The sequence below is a fragment of the Sinohyriopsis cumingii genome, chromosome 1 (genome assembly GCF_028554795.1).
Source record: "Sinohyriopsis cumingii isolate HCF-2022 chromosome 1, ASM2855479v2, whole genome shotgun sequence".
In the NCBI taxonomy this organism is placed as follows: Eukaryota; Metazoa; Mollusca; class Bivalvia; order Unionida; family Unionidae; genus Sinohyriopsis; species Sinohyriopsis cumingii.
Genome location: NC_142961.1, coordinates 152460361 through 152482501, shown reverse-complemented (window position 1 = coordinate 152482501; position 22141 = coordinate 152460361). Strand labels below are relative to the sequence as shown.

General features: G+C 35.1%; 1 protein-coding gene across 2 annotated transcripts in view; it reads right to left on the bottom strand.

Annotated features, from left to right (window-relative positions):
• Positions 1-2421: 2421 nt before the first annotated feature.
• Positions 2422-22141, bottom strand: part of LOC149808172 (uncharacterized) — a 138849-nt gene continuing 119129 nt past the window's right edge. The window contains exons 11-13 of one of the 2 annotated variants that reach the window (XM_089974064.1): positions 21786-21872; positions 8992-12485; positions 2422-4107 (exon numbers count right to left, since the gene is read on the bottom strand). In XM_089974064.1, coding sequence (XP_089830190.1) covers positions 4078-4107; positions 8992-12485; positions 21786-21872 — 3611 coding nt within the window. In that variant the 3' untranslated portion in view covers positions 2422-4077. The remainder of the gene's footprint in view (positions 4108-8991; positions 12486-21785; positions 21873-22141) is intronic. The other variant, XM_089974073.1, reaches the window with a different exon arrangement.

Here is a 22141-nt window from a genome sequence, read left to right as displayed (position 1 = left end):
GAAAATATAATTTGCAATTTTAAATCATTGAAACAGCGAAAATTTGAAGATAGATATACGCTACCAGCAGAATACAGGTTCATTAAACACATTCAACAAGCTATGTTCCAGTTTTTGTCGACAGTGAAAGATACAGAAGTTGAGAAATTCGTATCTCTCTGACGCACAATTGAAAAAATTAGATCAGAATTAGCTAACAAATACAAAACAAAAAAATTATTATGAAACGTGTGAGGCAATTGAGAAACATTATGTCAATCGTGAAAATGAAAGTGTCAGTAATTGTGAACGTGAATGTATGGTAGCGAGCTTTTCAACTTTGTCTGGTGTAACGGATTGTGAAATGACATTCAGATTTATTTCTAATAATAATCTTAATTCTCAGTCAGCCTGATAATTATTACTTTAAGTACCACATAACCCCATCACATTATAAATCAGTCCTATAATTATTACTTTAAGTACCATATAACCCCATCACATTATAAATCAGTCCTATAATCATTACTTTAAGTACCATATAACCCCATCACATTATAAATCAGTCCTATAATCATTACTTTAAGTACCATATAACCCCATCACATTATAAATCAGTCCTATAATCATTACTTTAAGTACCATATAAACCCATCACATTATAAATCAGTCCTATAATCATTACTTTAAGTACCATATAACCCCATCACATTATAAATCAGTCCTATAATCATTACTTTAAGTAACACATAACCCCATCACATTATAAATCAGTCCAATAATTATTACTTTAAGTAACATATAACCCCATCACATTATAAATCAGTCCAATAATTATTACTTTAAGTACCATATAACCCCATCACATTATAAATCAGTCCAATAATTATTACTTTAAGTACCATATAACCCCATCACATTATAAATCAGTCCTATAATCATTACTTTAAGTACCATATAACCCCATCACATTATAAATCAGTCCTATAATCATTACTTTAAGTACCATATAACCCCATCACATTATAAATCAGTCCAATAATTATTACTTTAAGTAACACATAACCCCATCACATTATAAATTAGTCCTATAATCATTACTTTAAGTACCATATAACCCCATCACATTATAAATCAGTCCAATAATTATTACTTTAAGTAACATATAACCCCATCACATTATAAATCAGTCCTATAATCATTACTTTAAGTACCATATAACCCCATCACATTATAAATCAGTCCTATAATCATTACTTTAAGTACCATATAACCCCATCACATTATAAATCAGTCCTATAATTATTACTTTAAGTACCATATAACCCCATCACATTATAAATCAGTCCTATAATCATTACTTTAAGTACCATATAAACCCATCACATTATAAATCAGTCCTATAATCATTACTTTAAGTACCATATAACCCCATCACATTATAAATCAGTCCTATAATCATTACTTTAAGTACCATATAAACCCATCACATTATAAATCAGTCCTATAATTATTACTTTAAGTACCATATAACCCCATCACATTATAAATCAGTCCAATAATTATTACTTTAAGTAACATATAACCCCATCACATTATAAATCAGTCCAATAATTATTACTTTAAGTACCATATAACCCCATCACATTATAAATCAGTCCAATAATTATTACTTTAAGTAACATATAACCCCATCACATTATAAATCAGTCCTATAATTATTACTTTAAGTACCATATAACCCCATCACATTATAAATCAGTCCTATAATCATTACTTTAAGTACCATATAACCCCATCCCATTATAAATCAGTCCAATAATTATTACTTTAAATAACATATAACCCCATTGCATTATAAATCAGTCCTATAATTATTACCTTAAGTAACATATAACCCCATCACATTATAAATCCCTGGCTGTACATGCCATCAAACCCACTTCAAACTGTTGCCGAGGACCTCAGAAGAAAGAACATTTGACATTCAGTGAGGATGTACATGTGTATATGATTTCATCTGTGTGAGTGCCAAGGCTGAGGGTAGGGTGGTACAATAACTTACTCTCCTATAGAGGTTGAGTTAGAAATGTGTTGTCAATTAAACAATTGTTGCCCCTGTTCAGGAGCTAACACCTCAAGTCCATTAACCCTGACTGCAAAAGTACTTCTTCACCATCAAAATTTCTGTTAAGGGAAGACAAAATCAGCATCATGGGGAGGCATGTGCAACTTGCACCAGGGCACAGACTAGATAAAGCCCATAATTGCCGAATTCCCAGACAGTGTTTGAGTTTTTTTTAAACTCTAAAGTGTGTTTTAATGTCTCAAGGAGGGTTGATGCACATAACCAAAAAAGCGATGTCTAATTAAGAATATGTTCTTTTTTCATATAAGCCAATAAAAATGTTTAGAAATTCAAATCTGAATAATAAAATAAAAACTTATGTCTGTTGTTCAAAGTATTTAATACACTTATAAAGAAAACAAATTAGCATTGTCAAATATCAATGACATACACATATGTGAACATTCACATAATCACAACCATACTGACATTAAATAAAAACATGCATCAAGTTTTTGTCTTTAAGCTCCATTGGATGACAAAATATATGGTTAATCTGATGTAGTCTTTGCTCTTTCAATAGGGGTTTTGAAGGTAATGCAAGAATGCAAGTGTCATTCTTTTCATCTTTGTACTTACTAAGCACTGGATGGCACTGTTGTCTAAATTTCCTGTTTTATTCTCAGAGCAATTCCTGGTCAGAACCGAATTGTTCAGGATGAACATAACATTAGTCTAGAACTGTATCTGATGCAGTTTGACCATGAAATATGCTTGTCTCTATGGAAAAATGAATATATATCACATTTTGGACTGAAGGAGGAGAACATAAGATTTACAACTACTAGTGTCTTTACAGGTAATGCAGCAGAACTAAATACCTGTCCAGTGTGGGTGTTAATCAATTTCATAAATAAAATCATCTTGAAAAGTATGGATTAGTTAACAGTATTTTAACAAGATTAAGATAATGGCTTTAAAATAAATAAAACTATTCTGAATATTCGATTCAGTGTGTTGAATATGCTGCATACAGGTAGTGCTTCTATTTCAATTGGCATCGCATACTTCAAAATGAACAATGTAGATATGTTTGCCCCCGGCATATGTGCAATGAATTCCATGCTCCACCTTGCTGCTGTGCTTGACAAAGTGAAACTATATCAAACTGAACTTTTGAATTTAATTTTGATGGACTTTGCTTGCTTTATTGATAGCATATTTCTGTATTACTTCCTAAATTGTACTCTTCAAAAATTCTTCTCACTTGAACACTATTCTGTCTAATGAATAATCATGTTTTGCATTCCATATCTGGAGTAAAAATCCGACTTGATGAAACACTGCGCCAATCACAAACTTTATTAAAGTTAGTCTCAACATTCTCATTCAATGCAGTGATGTATCATTGATATACCTCAGTATGTTTCTTTGATGTACTTTGATGAACTGGGTTTTTCTACTTCATATACTTTATCTATGCAAATTAGCAAAATTGACTCTCCCACAGCAGAATTTGACTTGAAATATCACCCATGCGGCCTAGCTATTGTCAGACAATCAAGTACTCTCTGAAAGGTGGTTGTTAATCTCAGTATGTCATACCTTTTACTTGACTCTTATTATCAGCTGTTTGCCCCAAGGAGAGACTTACCAGAGTTTTGAGCAGGACTGTTTACTGTTCAAACTGATTACAAGCATCATGGTGGTCAAGAAATGTTTTGCTTGGGACGTTGCTATTTTTTGTTGCTGAAACAACACTGTGGCTAAAATTCCTGAAAATCGTGTTTTTCTAAATACAATTATGTTGGGGGATTTGGGAGTCAAAAATTGTGTTTCTGTGTGACACTATTATGACAGGTATGAAAGCCACACGTTATGATGTAAATAAATGGACAAAATCAGATCTGGCCCACTGGTCATAAACTGCACATGCTTGATCCAGCAGAAATCAAATTTCTTTTCAGACGAGTACTTTTGTTCTGAACAGTGCATTATATTTCCTGACAGAGCACACTATAATGTGTTTCCTACAAAAGCATGACCTCCTCATCCTCATCCTGAAAAAAAAATGAAATAAAAATATAAATTATAATTTTAAAGCATTAATTGCACAAATATTCTAAATGGTATAGCTCACCTATTTTGCAAGTGCATAAACAAACTAGATTTGTGTTGATAAAACACGTCCCAACTGCAGACATTGCAAATCCAACAAATGTTTAAAAATGCAATAATAATAATCTGAAAATCTAATTAGGCCATCTACGCATGCATACAAAGTTTAGTTTTGTCTAACTTCCAAAATGGGTGCAAAATGTGTTTTTTAAAATAATAAAAAAAGAGGAAAAGTTATTGTAATGGACTAAAGGTTCTGATCAGAATATCTACATGTGAATACAATTAACTCAACCCAATTTACAATCTGATTAAAATCAGATCTCTACTGTTATACATGAAGATCTGATAGCGACATGTCCTGGTAACCTATATTATTACCATAATTGCTAATTTTATCAACCAATCACAATCAGATGAAGTCTTATATCTTCGCATTTGGAGACTGAGCAATGTGGATGAAGAGCATGAATGTGTACTGAATGATTTGATTCACCTTCAGAGTTTAGGAAGCTGCATTTCCACTGGCTAATTCAAAGGTCACCAGAACATGACCTTTCAGCAGTCATCATCAGATCTTCATATAGGACACAGAAATCTGATTTTAATCAGATTGACCCAATTTAATTTGTATCAACAGGTTTTGGCTTCATTGTGCTAACAAGTTTTTTTTCTTTACAACAAAGTCTAAAATATGTGGGTTGGGGGAAAATGTCAAAATTGCTGGAATGGCCATACAATTTAACCTGGTAATCTACTTTTGATATACTGTGTAAATTGCATTAGGGACCGTCTTACAGCAGCAAAACAATATGCTCCCTTCTGCTATTGCATTGTGGGCACTGAAATATTGAATCAATGAGGCATGGAAAATGGGTCACTGTAATCAACTTTTGCAAACTTTCAGCAGTAATATTTTGCAAATAATGTACTTGTCAAGCTTCATAACTAGCAGCAGCATCAGAAAAATCGATTTTAATGCAGAAACTTGCATAATTACTGTAGTGAGTAAAATGTAGCTCTTGTGGTTTATATTTAAACAGTTTAAGGCTGTACATATAATAATAAAAATAACAATTTATTTTAAGGGGGTACTAATTAAACTGAATGTGAAGCTATCTCACAAAAGGTTTGGTTTGTTTCATTTTGTGCTTTAGGGCACAGCAACACAAGAAGGTTATTTAGTGCTGAGGCAATTGGATTAAAAGGCATTGCTCAAAGCCACACTGGAGTAGCAGGGCTCCAGTGTTGATCTTTTTATGTAGAATCTTATTTTTTTTTAAATTCCTGAATCTGCACTCAAAATATTGATAAAATTCAAATGTCCAAATTAAAACAATATAGGTCTTGCAGCAAACTAAAAAGTACATCTGAATGGTTAGCAAAAACTATGCTCTTTTTCATGACAAGATTTCCTGATTCCTAATGAATATGCATACCAAAATTTATGTCTGCATAAACACAATAAAACAAGTTTGTAATCATCAACAAAAGTAACCCTTTAAGGATCGATGAGTGACCATATTTGCAAGAGAAGCTTGAATGGCTTATTCAATCTACATGAAACGTCATCTTTGATCACCTTTCTCAGAAAATTTGACTCAGGCTCACATCAATTGGTTAAGCAGGTTTGCATATTCATGAGAAATGAGGAAGTCTTATAACAGGCAGCTAATGGCAGCAGATTTTTGCCCACAGCTTGCAACGATGCTCTGTTTAAATATACAACTAAACTGAGAAAAACCCAGCACACATTAGTCACTGATGCAAATAACCAGAAATAAATTCATGCAATACAAATACAATATTTTAAATCTCTGGGTGAAAACCTGATGCCAATATGACCATACAATCAGGAAGAGGAACTTTAACAAGGTTTTCAAGACGACCGCTTGTGTCACCCATACTGGCTGTAAGAGTGGCACAATTTCATATAGAATCATTAAGATATGATAATAAGTCGTTTAATGAAAAGCAAATATTCCTGGGGCCATCCATTTAGGAGGAGTAGCGGTGACAAGATTACCATGGTGGCATATATATGAGATTGGCATCATTTTCATATAGTACCACCTATGATATCATACCAGGTCTTCTGGTGAAAATCCAATGTTCATATGAATTTCCATGAAAGAGAAGAGTGTGTGTGTGTGATTTAGAGTTTTAACACAGCTTTAACAATTTTTCAGTCATATCGCTACAATGTCTGCAGTGTGGCAGTTTATGGTGATGTCTAGCTCTGGGGCATCATACCGCAGACATGTAGCATAATTGTTCCACCCAGTCACATTATCCTGACACCAGGCCGACCAGTCCTAACACTAACCTCTTAATGCTGAGCACCAAGCGTGGCAGCGGTTAGTACCATTTTTGTAAGTCTTTGGTATGGCTCAGCCAGGGATCGAACCCACGACCTCCCGCATCCAAGGTGGACACTCTAACCACTAGGCCACAGGAGTGGTACAATCAAAGAGAAGTGATAAGATCTTTAAGAATTTACTCATGTCATATCTAGGTGACTGTGCAAATCTGTGATTTTATAGCACTGATCAAATTGTTCCTGCTATCTACAATGCTGTCATCATATTTTATAGACACATGTGACTTGTGAAACTGGTACCATCCTCTGTTGGTTATGCCTTTGCAAAATTAATTTATCTTCTGAAATTTTATTTAGAGTATTGTTATTAGGAATCAAACTATCTGATTTGCAATTGTAATTTACATGTCTCTTGTGTTCACGTATGCAACAAAATAAAATTGCTATCAGGGTTATTTTGAAGCAACTTCAAATATTTATCTTGATAACAGTTTCAATTATTCATTAAAAAAACTGTGAAATGATAAATGTGATGTGTGTGATGTGATTTTGATTTTTAACGTAGCTTTAACAATTTTTCAGTCATATCGCTATGATGTCTGCAGTGTGGCAGTTTTTAGTGATGTCTAGCACTGGGTCATCATGCCTCAAACATGTAGCATGATGTCCCACCCAGTCTCATTATCCTGACACCAGGCTGACCAGTCCTAACACTAACCTCTTAATGCTGAGCGCCAAGCGAGGCAGCTCTTAGTACCATTTTTGTAAGTCTTTGGTATGACTCAGCCGGGATCGAACCCACGACCTCCTACATCTGAGGTGGACACTCTAGCCATTAGGCCATCGGAGCGGTGAAACGATAAAGAAAGACAGAATAATGAAATTTTGCATGCAGAAAAAGTATGAATCACTTATGAAAAAAAGTAAAAGAAGTTTATTTGTATCAATCAAAACCCCAAAAGAATGCTTGAATTAGGCTTTAACTACTGCTTTAATATTGAATAATTAAGAAATATGTGTGATACCTTTACATTACTGCAGCTGTGTCAAAACAAATCACTACGTGTAATGATAGCATGTACCCTGGTGAGATTCCTTAGCATAACATCAAGTATGTCCCAAAATTTTGATTCTTCCTTTTAAAGCAAAATTATTTTATACATGCCACTGCATTAAACATTCATAAATTTGCAAAATTATCCCTGTCTTAAAAAAATTATCCATCTTCAAAAAATATTTCCTCAAGAACTGCTATCAGTTTAATTTTTCTGTGGTATAGTCTGCTGGAGATGATGATCTGGCTTTAGTTTTCTCCACTGCAGAGGATAGTTTAAAAGTATACTGAAATAATTCATTGTCATGGAAACAAGTCAATACTGATGCTAACAAATATTGCATTTTAACTGATTTTGGTACCTTCATAGCCTGCATAGGTATAATTCACATTATCTCATATTCTACTCATTTTTGTCAGAGTTTAAGATTATGAATTCATACCAGGGTAGAATACTGTCTATAAAACTAGTTAAAATTATCAAAGTAATTTCTTAAAATCATTCCTTTTCTTTCAAACCCTGTCAGAAAAAATAATACATAGGCTGCTTCTTCTTCTTGTGGGTCAACTTCTTTCATGCACCTCTTCTATATTTATTTCCCTCATCCCAATATTCAGACTGATTGTAACTGTACTTAAGAATGTCCCAAAATTTCAGTCAATATTTTATTGTTTTGTTTCCAAAAGAAAGGGGAAAAACTCTGCATTTCTATGATACTGTGAATCAGATTATCTATAAGCATATCGTAAAGGATATATAACAAAGTACAGTAAGTCTTCATTTTTAAGTTCATTATGGAAGAGTGCAAACAGGAACACATGAATTTTTGCATGTGTTAGACGTTTTTTTAAAAACTGCATCCTGTCATATAACAAAATTTGAGATATCTGATTAACATGCCTATTTGGAACAAAATGAACAATATGAACTGTACATTTCAGTGCTACATTATATCTTATGTTTACATGTTATAGTTGATATATAGCAATTGTGGTATAACCATAATAAATGTTCTCACAAACACTTTAATTTATGACAGATTTTGGGGCCAAAATCTGCCCCTTTTCCAATATGGTCCTTAGTCACTTAAAACTATACATATAGAAACTTAAAGCTCTGATGGTACTTAAAACCACCAAGAAAAAGACCTCATACTTCCCGTAACTGATGAAGATCAAGTAACAAATGAATACGCTCATGCTGTTCATCTTTCCATCCAACAAGCATTGTATACCTATTAACATTGGGACTGAAATCACTGAAATATACACAGTACCCAAAGATGTCTGCCAAGGTGAACTGATTATCATAAAAAATTCTAAATGACACCAATGGATGTCTGCTACAATTTTAATGCGTGTTTACTGGGTTCCAAGGAACTTTTATAGAAGAGTCCATAATTACAATGCCCACAAACCTATCTTATTCTTCATCTAAAATACATCATTTACCTCTACAGAGATATCAGCGCTTTGTGTGCCAAATCTCTGAATGTGCAAAACAGGAGTCCCAGCTGGATCATACTGTTTGGTCAATAATGAAATATTTACCACTTCATTACTGAACTCTGACGTATGGTTTTGTGAAGACTGATTTTCTAATCCACCACTATAGTCACTGTCTTGACTGATGCTGTTTCTATGTACACTAAACCCAGACTGACCAGAACATTTAGACTGTATTTCCAACTCATCATCACTTGGTCTTAAATGTGTATCAGTACGCAGCTCTAATGGTGTTTGAGAAATAAAGGTGTTAGCCTCATCTAAAGATCTTCTTACTTTCACATTACTGGAAAATTCTGGATGCCTTTCTTGTCCACTCTCTTGATGAATGAATGCTGAGCTTCTGTATCCTTCTGTAAATTTTATGTTTGATTTAGTCCTATTTCTTCTTCTCCCATTTCCAATGGAAGATTTAATTTTATCTAAATTGTTATCCCTTGGACAAGATTTCTTTTTTGAATGATTCCATTTCAATGATTCAGAACAGAATTTAATATTGTTGGAATTAACATTTTTGATGTCAATGTCAACTGACAAAGTCCTTCCTGAACTACGTTTCTTTCCTGAAATATGTTTCTTTCCACTGATTTTCTGCACAGTGTTTGACGGACCTGCAGATTTGAGTGGATTCTTGTTATCATAGACTAACCTTCTTTTAGATGTCCTTGAAAAGTTCTTCTCACAATCATTAACATATGTAAATGTTATATGAGTTGATCCTTTCTCTGACCAAGCTCTAGATCTTGTAGACTCACAAGGTCTTTCTGAATTCTGCTGGTCTGTGATAAATTTACCCCTGATTTTTTCTTCACTTCCATGAAAGTAATATGGATCATGAATTACAGAGTTCTTTGTCTCTGCTTTTCTTTTTTGTACCTGGCCCCTGGCATTAATCATATTCCCTTGCTGCGCTAGATTTTCACCTCCTGTAAGACTAAACTCATTTATGTCAGAATCCTTTTCAAAAGAACTCCTCTGAATGACTGTCTCAGGATCCTTTTCAAAAGAACTTCTCTGAACGACTGTCTCAGGATCCTTTTCAAAAGAACTTGTCTGAATGACTGTCTCAGAATCCTTTTCAAAAGAACTTCTCTGAATGACTGTCTCAGTCTTGTTAGAATTAGGTTTTACTTCTGAAGTTTTCAGAGACTCACTGTGGTTGCTACTTGATGAACAAGCTTTGTGAATACACTTTTCTTTTACTATGACCTCTGAACACACATCTGCAGAGTGCCAAGAGTCAATAAATGATTCATCTGAGCATTCATCCTTGTCATCCAACATGGCCCGTTCTGGTCCATGTATACAAGAGTTTGGTGTTTGCTCTTTCATTGAACTTCTTTTGCAGGTGGGTTGCTGTTCCATTTCCAGGCAAGACCAGTCTTTGTGCGATGAGCTGTATGATCTGAAAAAGCTAGCTTCATAGTTACATGCACACGTTTTCTCATTAGCATTGCTTTCTTCTAAGCTATTCCTATCAGAAGAATAAGTTCTTGTCCTTTTGGCAAATTCTGCCTCGCTCAGAGAAGCATTTCTAGAATCAACAGTAATGAAAGACCTTTCTAACTTTTTACTATTTAAGTGAATTTCTTTACCTTTACCATACTGTAAGCTTGACCTTTCGGATTTCTCTTCTCCAAATGACATTGTGCCACTGAAATTTTCGCTACACGAGTCCAATTTATGACTTGTAGTGTCATCAAAAACAGAATCAGTGTGACTGTCATTAATTGCCAAACTTTCGTCCACATTCAGGCTTTCATGAAGATCGTAACTTTTTACATTGGAACTCTGGCAATCAAACTTTTGCAGGTTTGGAGGAACCTCAGCACTAGCACATGTTGCTGTTTTTTCCACCTTTTCTTTAACATTATATTTTGATGATGATGATGATAATGATGATGATGATTTATTTTGCTTTATGCTTTGTTTCAATGCTCTACTTCTGTCCTCTATCTTAGTTCTTTTATCAGAGATGTGGTGCATGTCATCATTACATTTATGGCTTCTTTTTAACAATGAATGTTTTGGAGACAATATTTCAAATTCCTCTAATCTGTTGTCAATCCTGCTTCTAACTTCTTTATATGGACTGTTGTTCCTGAATTTGTCACTGTTGTCCTTTAAATTATCTTGCTTGGACCTAGAATGAAAGATTTCCTGTATACTTGGAGTTACCTTCCTTTGTTTGTTTTTGAATGGAATTACTTTCTCTTTCAAAACGAAAGTTTCATTTGCTGGGCCAGTAATCTTACATTGACTATACACAATATGCATATCTGGAGGCTGAACTGATGGCTTAATGTTTTGTAGATCTGAAGCAAAATTACAATGACTTTTCCCATCTTTTCCAGTTATGGTTTGGTGTCTGGATTTACTTGTGTCATATCTTGGCGACTGAATGCAGATTTGAGATTTTTCTGCAGTAATCAGATGGTCCCTTCTGTCTTCAATGTTTTCTTGCTTAACAATCTCATTACTTTCATGTTTTACAGGCACACACATGTCTTGTGAAACTGTTGCCATCTTCCTTTGGTTATGCCTTTGCAAAATTACTTTATCTCCAGAATCTTGATTTGGATTTAGACTATTGTGATTAGGAACATAGCTCTCTGATTTGCAAATGTAACTTACAGGTCTCCTTTGTTTTCTTCCAGTTCTGGAAACAGACCTCTGACTGAAAGATTTTCTGTCAATATCAACATTTCCTGAGATAATTTCCTCCTTTTCATAGTCATCTTCAATATTTACTTGTCTAGATGCTGCATTACCCCTTTCACAACCTGGCATGTAATAAACAGGTTTTTTTTCAAGAATGAAGACATCTGCTCTATTTTTGGGTCTGTCAAGACCATCATTTGGCACTGGCCTGATGATTACATTTTCTCTGAATATTGAATTTTTATACATATTATTGTGCAAGTCTCTTTCCAGGTGGAGTTGCTTCCCTTTAACAATTTGGTTGAGTTGTCTCCCTTTATATACAGAGTCCCTAGAATGAACAGTATGTTGTTGTTCTGCAGACCATCTGAGGTCCTCTTCAACAACTGCCTTCTCCTGACATGTAGAATTCACAAGCTCCTTTAGCTGCTGCCTATCTTCAATTGTCTGCCCACCTTTTATTACAATTCCTGAGGAGTTCACTGAAGTTCTCATTGAAGAGATTATATCACATTTACTGGACTGAGACAGGTTTCTCAAACCTTCATCTTGAGACAACACAAATGAGTTCAACCTTGCTAATCTACCCTTTTCATGGGATTTGGGCTTTTGGATTGGGTCAACTACTGCCATCCGATGAGGGTCATGGGAGGATGAGGTTCCTAATTTAAGGAGCTCAATGGAGGATGGTTGACACTTCTGGATAGCAGGGGAGACAGCTGGACTTGATTGATATATAACACTATTCAAGAGGACAGCAGAGTATCCTGCAGGCTTGTCTGAAATCAAAGATCAGTTTCAGTCATCTTAACATGAAGCAACAATTTTATGCATTGAAGGCAACTTCTGAATTAAGAAATAAAATGAAGTTGCTAAATAACATGGAACACACCGTATCATCATTAAGTTATAGAAAAATAAAATGGAAACTAGATTTGTTTTTAAAACATGCAGTCCACCATTGCAGACCAAATTTGTCAAAGTCTACAAAATTCAACACAAGTACATGAACGTCACAGTATACATCCACCCTGTGTTTAACAGTCTTCTACATAAGAAACAGTAGACATGGTTGACTCTGGAGATTAATGACCACCCTCAATGGCCTTGACTTTGGTCAAGAAATGCACCAGTCTTTTAACTAATCGTAGTGTGCAGAAACCATTATTTTCTTATTAGACTCACCTTGACCTTTAGACACCAAAATATGTTTTTTCCTATGTTGAGTGCAAGATATCACAACATTTGGTGAAGCAGCTTTAGAAATTTTTTTACTGCGCAAGACCCATTTTTCTACTGAGTCAAAATGACTATGGCCTTTGACATAAAAATCAATATGCTTCTCCTGCAAACTTTGGTCAAGATGTGCATTCTCAAACTAAAGTAATTATGCAAAAACCATTGTTCTTTTTGCAGCCAGTGAGTTTGTCCTTTAACCTTTTGACCTCAAACACAATAATCTTCTATCTTACACAAACCATAAGCCATCCCAAAACTTTGGTGAAGGTACATGGTCAAGTACAGATTTTTTTTTGCACAGGAATCATTTTTCATTTTCCAGCCAGTGACCTTGACTTTTGAACCCAATATTATAACACGTCAAGGGTCAAGGCCAAATGAAATGGAAACTTTTTTCATTCACTACATCTCATTCATGTATTGTAGTACCAAGAAATGTTGCTTTCATAACAAAAGTTCTTATTTAGATTATACTAGCACAAAACAAAACAAATAAAATAGTCAACACAGTTTATTATATTGCTTCCAGGCTTATCTGTTTTCTCACACAAAATTTAGTGTTTGTGTTCAAAGTGGTGAAATATGGTGAAATATGATATTTGCAAATATATAGAATGATGTATTTAATAGAGGTATGACAACCAAAGCATGTTGAAAATAACAACAATGATAGCACTGTTAAATAGCATGTGAAAATCAGCCTAAATGTTCAAATAATCATGATTCACATAATCTGTAGTTCAAATAATCCTACTTCCGAAACTAATCTTACACAGAAAAATAAGCTAAGGTTACCAAAATCTGTTCAACTGACATACTGATGTGACAGTGATTTGTGAGTCAGAATCAGACATGGATTTGTGTTTTAGAGCTAAGTTGTAAATATGATAGAGACACAGTCTGGAACCAGATGTCAATAGTATGTCATATGGGTTGGATGTGACACAGAGTGTCATGTAGATTATTTCAACATCCAAAGGACACAAGAACAATAACATGGGTGGAAATTTGTGACTTCAAAGTGATACATATAACTCAGTAGGAAATCTGACGACATTATTGGAACACTGATATTTTTTCTTCAATGGACAGCAGATGGCTTTGTTGATGACAGCACAGTGACTGTGTTGTTAGTCAAATCCTTGTGTGGAAACATTTCTCTGGTACGTCTCTGGGGAAAAAATGTTGAAACAACTTAAGAGAAGTATTATAATCAGAATTAGAAGCGTGTTTCAATGACAAAATTTATATTGGAAAATGACCACTGAAACACTGTTTTCAGCCAATCGTTGGCAGTGCATCGAGTATGAACACTTGAATGGTCAGAGTTACTATATGAATCTAGGCCTAATACACTTTTAGTAAATGATGTGTTTGTAGTAACAAGTCTACCTTGCTGTTATTCTTGAAGAAATTTGAATTGTCAAGATCAGATAGAAAAACTTTTGTTCATTTGTTTGTTTGTTTGGTCTTAGACCCTCACTGGCAACCAGCCGAACCACAAATGCCAGAGCAGATCTCACCTCTACTTCTAGGTTTTTGAGAACATACTCTGGAAATTCAATGACAGTTCTCACAAATATTACCAAATATGGAAGAATTTGGAAAATATATTCACATGAACACCCTCTAGTTGAAAGCTGAATGTGCAATTCACACACAGCAGTAAAAATGGAACCCGATTTCAAACTGCAAAAATAGCACATATTTCACAGTACATTATACGCAGATTAAACATGAACAATTTCATCACTCTGGTGAAGAAGAATGATGAATATCCATTTTGCATTATCTAAACTCTGGAGAAAAATGGATAAAATTGCTTATTTTTCTACTCAGGGTAGAAGGTAAAATAAGACAGTTTACAATGATTTTATCATGGTGGGCATCACAAATATTTCCCCAGATGATGAATATTTGAACAAATCGTTCACATGATATACTATTGCTAAAATAATAGTTCCTGTATAGAAAATTCATCTTTTAAAAAACATTACTAAGGATACTATTATTTGCATTTAAAACTGGTTATGAACATGGAACATAAGGGTAATATAAACATAAAGGAGATAATGTATTATCGCCATGCACAATATTGTGTGCAAATGCACTTGACAAGAACATTGATTTGAAAGATAGTCCAATTTGTTTCAATATATCTAGGCTTCCACCTTACTCCAAAGCAATTCATCCACAAGTCTAGTCCCAGTCTGTGATGCAGAACAAAAGTTACTGTGCAGAAACCATTCATCTTCCTTTAGCCAAACTTGACCTTTACCTTTGACCTTTTGACTCCAAAATCTATAAGCTTCTTCCTTATCAAAAGTGCAAGCCATCCACAAAGTTTGGTCCTGGCCTGTGATGTAGAACTGTTATTGTGAGGTAACCATTTTTCCTATTTCAGTAATAGTAACCTTATCATGGACCTTTTCACCCCAAATTCAACAGACTTCTCCCTAATCCAAGCGCAAACCATCCACAAGGTTCAGCTCATGTCTGAGATATAAAATATTACTGTGTAGAAAACATTTGTCTCTTTTCAGCCCCAAAGACCTTGATATTTAAGTTTCAGATCCCAAAACTGATACACTTCTCCATTACCCAAATGCATGCTATTTACAAAGCTTGGAAATCACAGATGGTGGAAGTGATATTTCAAAGATCATGCAATGTTTCAAAAAGTTCACAAATGTATTTAAAAAATTACTGTAATTGTCAAGAAATCTAACTGGGTCATCTACATAAAAATACAAATAAACCTAAATAAATTTCGTTTGTTTTACTGTGCTAATAAGGTTTTGTCAAAAAATGTGTGGGAAAAAAAGTTTAAAAATGTGTATAAAAGGAAATTTTATAGTCAAATCAAGTTTCTCTGAAAATACTAACCCAATCACATTCATGTTAGTAATTATTTCTGCTACCTCCAGTCTTCCCATATACTTTAAAAAGTCTGTCTATACCCATGTGGAGACAAAGGGAAGTAATTCTGCAAAGCGGCAATCAGCATACCAGATCATGTCAGTTTTAACTTGAGAACTGGTACAGGATGTTTGATTTGTGAGGAGGATTTATAGTATGTGTATTGTGCTTGGGTAAGTATTTTCAGAGAAACATAAATTACAGTAACATTTAATTTCTCCATCAAATACATTAGTCGATCACATTAACATCAGGAGAATAGGTAAGCGAAGGAAATGCTGAGCATCCGACCTCTACCTACAAGCACCCTGAGGGGTCAAAGGAACTCTAAGGGTAAAACTCTCCTTACAATATCTCACACAAATGAATAAAAGCATTTAAACATGTACAAGGAACTATCCTGTTGACTACCGCACTCGACAAATAGTTACAAAAAAAAAAGATTTTTCTCGTACAAATTGTGCAAAAGTTGAAATGTCCTACCCAAGAATGTGGTTGAGTCAGGTGTGCCATGGTCTGGTGACTGTCTGGGCAGCAACTACGGGACCAACCAGATTCAATGTTTTGTGAGGCCATTTCACACAAAAAGAAAGAGGGAAAAGTAGACCAGTCATGGCAAATGATTGATTTCATTATATCTTTAACTGAAATATTGCAGTATGCCAAAATCCTAACCAGACACACCTGCTCCTATGAGAGATTAGAATATACTGTCTGGATGACTCCCTTTAGCTAGGATGATAAAGTTTGTGGGGTTATGTCCTGTTTCTTTGGTTTTGGTGGGAGGAAAAAACCTCTGGCATCCACACTGGATACATGATTCCCACGCTTTTCTAAAGATAAATTTTCAGGTCATTTCCAGGGTTTTTCCAGGATGAAATTACTTTTTTCAAGATTCACATATGACCATTACTGAATGGAATTAAAGAACATTTTAGATCATAAAACATGCATTTTCTAAATCTAAATATGTTTCTCTTTTAAGACTCTCCAAAAACATCAAAGTCAGAAAAGATGATCATGTACAAAAACACAAAATGTATCACACAAAACAAGCTTGAATATATTCCTATAAACTGGAATGTAAAGTAATTTCAATGTTCAGATAAAAAATGCTAACTTTATTTTGCTGCATTATGTTGCTAAGTGGGAACAATATAATGAACATAAATTATGTTATCTTTTCTTTCAAAACTTTTAATTCTAAAGAATTCTATAGCAATATATATATATGCATGTCATAGAAAGTAACATTTCCTATAACAGTATAAAAAACATTGCCATAAATGCAAATAATTAGAATCTTTTCTTATAATGAAAAGAGTTTAACCCTGAATTTATCCATGCCAATAAAAGCACAAAAAAGATTTTTCACACAACCGAATCTCCTTATGACGATCTGGTTGAAAATCCATCATTTAAAAACTTTTTCAAAAGGGTTGATTTAAATTTTGCCAAAAGACCTTCTAAATTATATACTGTTGTATAAACAAGGACTGAATTTCTGTAAAATCTTCTGGTCATTCGTTAATGCAGTCCCCAAACCTGTATTGATACAGGTGCTCGTATCACATTTTTAAACTTTTTAATACAAGGGACAACAATTTCTCATTTCAGTTCTGAGATTTAACAATTTGGACTACAAATTTGGCTTAAAACAAAGAGCAGTCTATTTTCTAATCTGAGTTTCCTCCGAATATTCCCACCCCATTTTTCATATTTGGACATTTATGTTGGGGTGTGGGGTCATTGCAACTACATATAGAAAACTTGGAATTTGCTGCCACCGTGCAGTAGCAATATATCGTAGTCGCTTACCAGTGGGCCTAGAAAATTAAAACTTAGTTTTATCGATTTGTACCTGCATGAAATCGATAGGAAAATTATTTATTTTCTCAGAATTGGCAAGTATTATAATCATGCATGTGTGCGTGTGGTGTGATTTAAAATTTTAACGTAGCTTTAACAATTTTTCAGTCATATCGCTAAGATGTCTGCAGTGTGGCAGTTTATAGTGATGTCTAGCACTGGAGCATCATGCCACAGACATGTAGCATGATGTCCCACCCCATCCTATTATCCTGACACCAGGCTGACCAGTCCTAACGCTAACCTCTTAATGCTGAGTGCCAAGCGAGGCAGCTGTTAGCACCATTTTTGTAAGTCTTTGGTGCGACTCAGCTGGGGATATTATAATCGATATGTCGTTAATCTGCTGAGAGACAAGACGAAACTACAGCTTACATGCAACCTGACACAGTACTCTCCATTTGCATTACTAGTCACATGATATCAACAACAAACTCCTTTATAATGTTGTTGTACAGAAATTCAATTATATTAAATGTAAGTTAGATACTTTTTGTAAACACCAGCAATATGGCCAGTCTGATTTGTCAGGCAGACAGCACATGTCAACGTAGTCGTCGCATGATACAACAAAACACACAACAAAACACCAGAAGTTGTTCTCGGGATATATAAACATGGAGAATTTTGTGTTCTTTCGTTTTTTGTATTATTATTACAACCAGTATATGGGTTTCATTTAATAATTTTTTTTCTTTCTCTAAAACATTTGAAAATGTGGGTTGTTAAATTTGTGTACTCATGCGAATAGCAATGCAAATTGCAAGCATAAGGTCACAGTTCACCAATGACATAGTTTTATCTTGTCTTTCAGCAGAATAAAGACATAACGATTTTAATACAATTTCTGAGAAAATGGGTATTTTTCACATCAATTTCATGCATGTATCACTCGAGCTAACAAAGTTTAAAGTTTGCTAGGCCATCCGGTAAGCAGCTATGCTTTGCCACCACCATGTTGGCCTCTTTGCATAACTTCCATGTAAGGAAAGATAGGGATATCGAGCTGACTTTGAAAATAAAAGTCTACTAGATGAATCTAATCCACTGGGTGTTTGGACTGACTCAGCATATATGTTCATTGCAAGCAGCCAAATGATCCATACTGCACCCTCCGTATATTCTAGTTAGAATTTGATAAATGTAACTCAAGATCAGTTTAGTTACGACTCAATTACATGATTGTTTTGGGCGTCAAGTGGTGGTGGAAAATTTCTGGGTTTTTCCTGACTCCCATCAGTCGGGAAATAAATTATCATTTCTCCCGACTTTTTTCCGATTTCCCGGTAGCGTGGGAATCCTGTGGATGGACTTCATGCACTTTCGTAAAATTTGGATAGCACATACCAGATCCTGCAACTTTGCCTCCATCAAAGTATCAATCATCAAGAGGGCCTGTAAAGTTATTTTCTGGTTGCCAGTAGACAGAAGAGATAAAACCCAAAACGACTTAACCATTAGGTAGTTTTAATCTGCAGACAGCATGGAGCAGACTTACTCTTGATGCTGAAGCCAAGTTGAGGTGACTTCATTCCACCTTGTTTCCGAAGAAAATCGACCACCACTGAATTATCCAACCTTATTAGGACTGTTTTCAAATCATGATGTTACTACTGAGGCTCTGAGGATTGCCTTCATTTCCAAGAGTTTGATATGAAGGGTTCTCTCTGTGTCCACTTATCAATGACCATCTTGAAATCGACTTAAAAGTGGATAAACCAACCTAACAAGCTGGTGTCTGTGCAGATTCTGACCTGTGGCTGTGGTGCTTCCGACAGAATTTCTGATACGTGCCATTCTGTTCTAAAACTGAATCATTAAGTTCCTTATTTCCACTGGAATCTTTATCTGCTGATCTAATGGACAAGAAATAGGACACCACTGAAAGAGGAGTGCCATTCTGCATGTAGAGATGACCAAGATCTGCTGCTCCACTGAAGAGGCAGGGGAGTTGAAGCAATATTCTCACCTTGATACAGTGTTTGGAAAACAACAGTAGGACAATGCAGTCAATGCTTTTAGGAGGGAGGTGGACTAGATTCATATCCATATGAATGAAATGTTGGGAAGGTGCCAACTTCATAGCTGTCCACCTTCCAGACTTGCAATTAGTGAAAATAGGGATAAAAATTAGTGAATTTGGACATGAATTAGTGAAAAATACCATGACAAAAACTCCATCCACTCTGACCATCAATACTACACTATATCAAGATCGCAATATAAAACCAAAACACTACATATATGCAGAAATATATCTGCATTTCTATTTATTATGGTATTCATAATCTTCACTTGTTCTTGCAGTTATTTATCAAGACATGATACTGTGGCAGACTTGAACTTCCTCAATTGCTTAATCATAAATATGTTTTCAGAACAGTTCAGGCTTCTTGCCTGCTGGTTGATCTTGGTGACTAAAATTGTGGAAAACATTTCTGCACCTAAGGAGAAATCATAAAGGGCTGGTAGGTCTGGATATGAGGAGCACCTCCAAAACAAATTAAATCAACCACACATCACGAGGGAATAAATTGAACCATGAGTGAGGAAAAGAAGGGCTTTGGTACCCACAAAAGGGTTGCCAAGGGGCACAAGAGGGATTAAGTCATTGCTTGGAGTTGGAAGGCCACACACTGCTTGTCTGTGAATGGTAGTATTAGACAATCTAGGATTGCTCGCTCTGCCTCTGTAAGGTTGGTGCATCCAAGTATAAGCTTTGTAACATCTCTAATGCTTGTCATCCCATCTGAGGCTGCTTGTGATGAGTGTGAGCCGAGAATGGATTTTGTACCAACAACTGTAGAGGCAACTCCTGCGCAGTCTGTTTTCTGAATTCCCCTATACATCCCCAAATACGAGTGGGGACCCAAATGGAAGGGAGTGCATCACGATATGGGCCGCCCTATTAATGACCACATTCAAGAGAGAGGAAATAGAAACCACTTTTCATTTAAGTTTTGATGTGGAAATGAAAACTTGCCTATCCACCTTGTCATACAGAGGGAGGACATATTTACAGCAGTGAAATCTTTGTCAAGTCAAGGCACATTTGTATAATAGTTTTTACTATGTGACCTGTACCAATACAGATAATCATTTAGCCATAATTTGACTTGCCAGAAAAAGGCCTGTTTATTACCAGGATCACTTTTGTTTTTCTGATACATGAGAAGCTATTTCCACAATCTTCAAAGATTGAGGTAAAATATTAAAGGATAGATGTATGTCATCTTCAACTTTATCAACTAATATCTTGACTTTGTAATTTGTATTTGTAATTGGCAGTGGGGGACATTCTGCAGAGGATACGATACAAAAATAAAATTATAACTAAATTCAGTTCTTTCTATGGTAGGATCAGACTGAGGGTCCTCTTCCTCCAGTGGAATTTCCTATGATATGTCTTACATGTACAGCAAAGATGCCGCCATCTAAGTGTCATGCATTGCCGAAAATCTTCCACACTGGAAGGCTATAAAAGGTGGTTTAGGGACATTCCATACTGCTTGTACACTAATAAAATTGTCTGGCATGGCTGGCTGGCTTGACTGGTTAGAATGCTGCATTTGTGCATTAAACCAGTGCTATGGGAACTCTTGAGTCAGCTGTATAGTCAGAAGGATGGCTGACTGGTCCAGGCAGCAAAGTCAACATAAGACATTGGCACTGACAGTACATGCTGATATAACCATCCATTCGGGAGTAATTTTACAAAGATTTTCCAGACAGCTACTCTGTTGGCCACATGGGATGTCTTAGCAACACTATTTTCATTTATACCAACTAGACCTTGCAATGAATGTGTGTGTAAATTTACACGGCAATCCTCCAAGTTGTTCAGGAGTTGTGATAACAAACTTGTTCATGCTGATGAAAGGATGGCAGATGATGGACAAAAGGATATAACATGAGCTCTCCTGGCCTATGGCAAGCCGACCTTTAAATAGGCAATTTCAATTCCAACATGATACAAGCCTAAAAAATGTAAATATGGAACAAGAAAATCAAAATCATAAAGTTTTAACAATTGTGGGGAAATAAAGACTTACCATGTGATTGAGGAAACAGATATACCACTGGAAATTCTCCAGCTAGAAATGGATGCCTAGCCGCTTCGGATACGGTCAGTCTCTCAGCTGAAATTCAATAACTTCATTTATAATGATGAGCAGATACAAGTAAATGCATTGATAATCTGATGAAGCAGTGTCCGCTGCTGATGACACTACTAACAAGCCAAACTAAAAACCCAGAATGTTGTAAAATCAAGAAAGCACTGTCATTTATTAAAGATAAATATTACAGCTTTATTTTCTAATTTTATGGTACAGCAAATTCTGTCAATTTAAAAGAATATATAGCGTCACGACAGGCCCTGTCTTTATGAAACTCCTACACTTGAGGG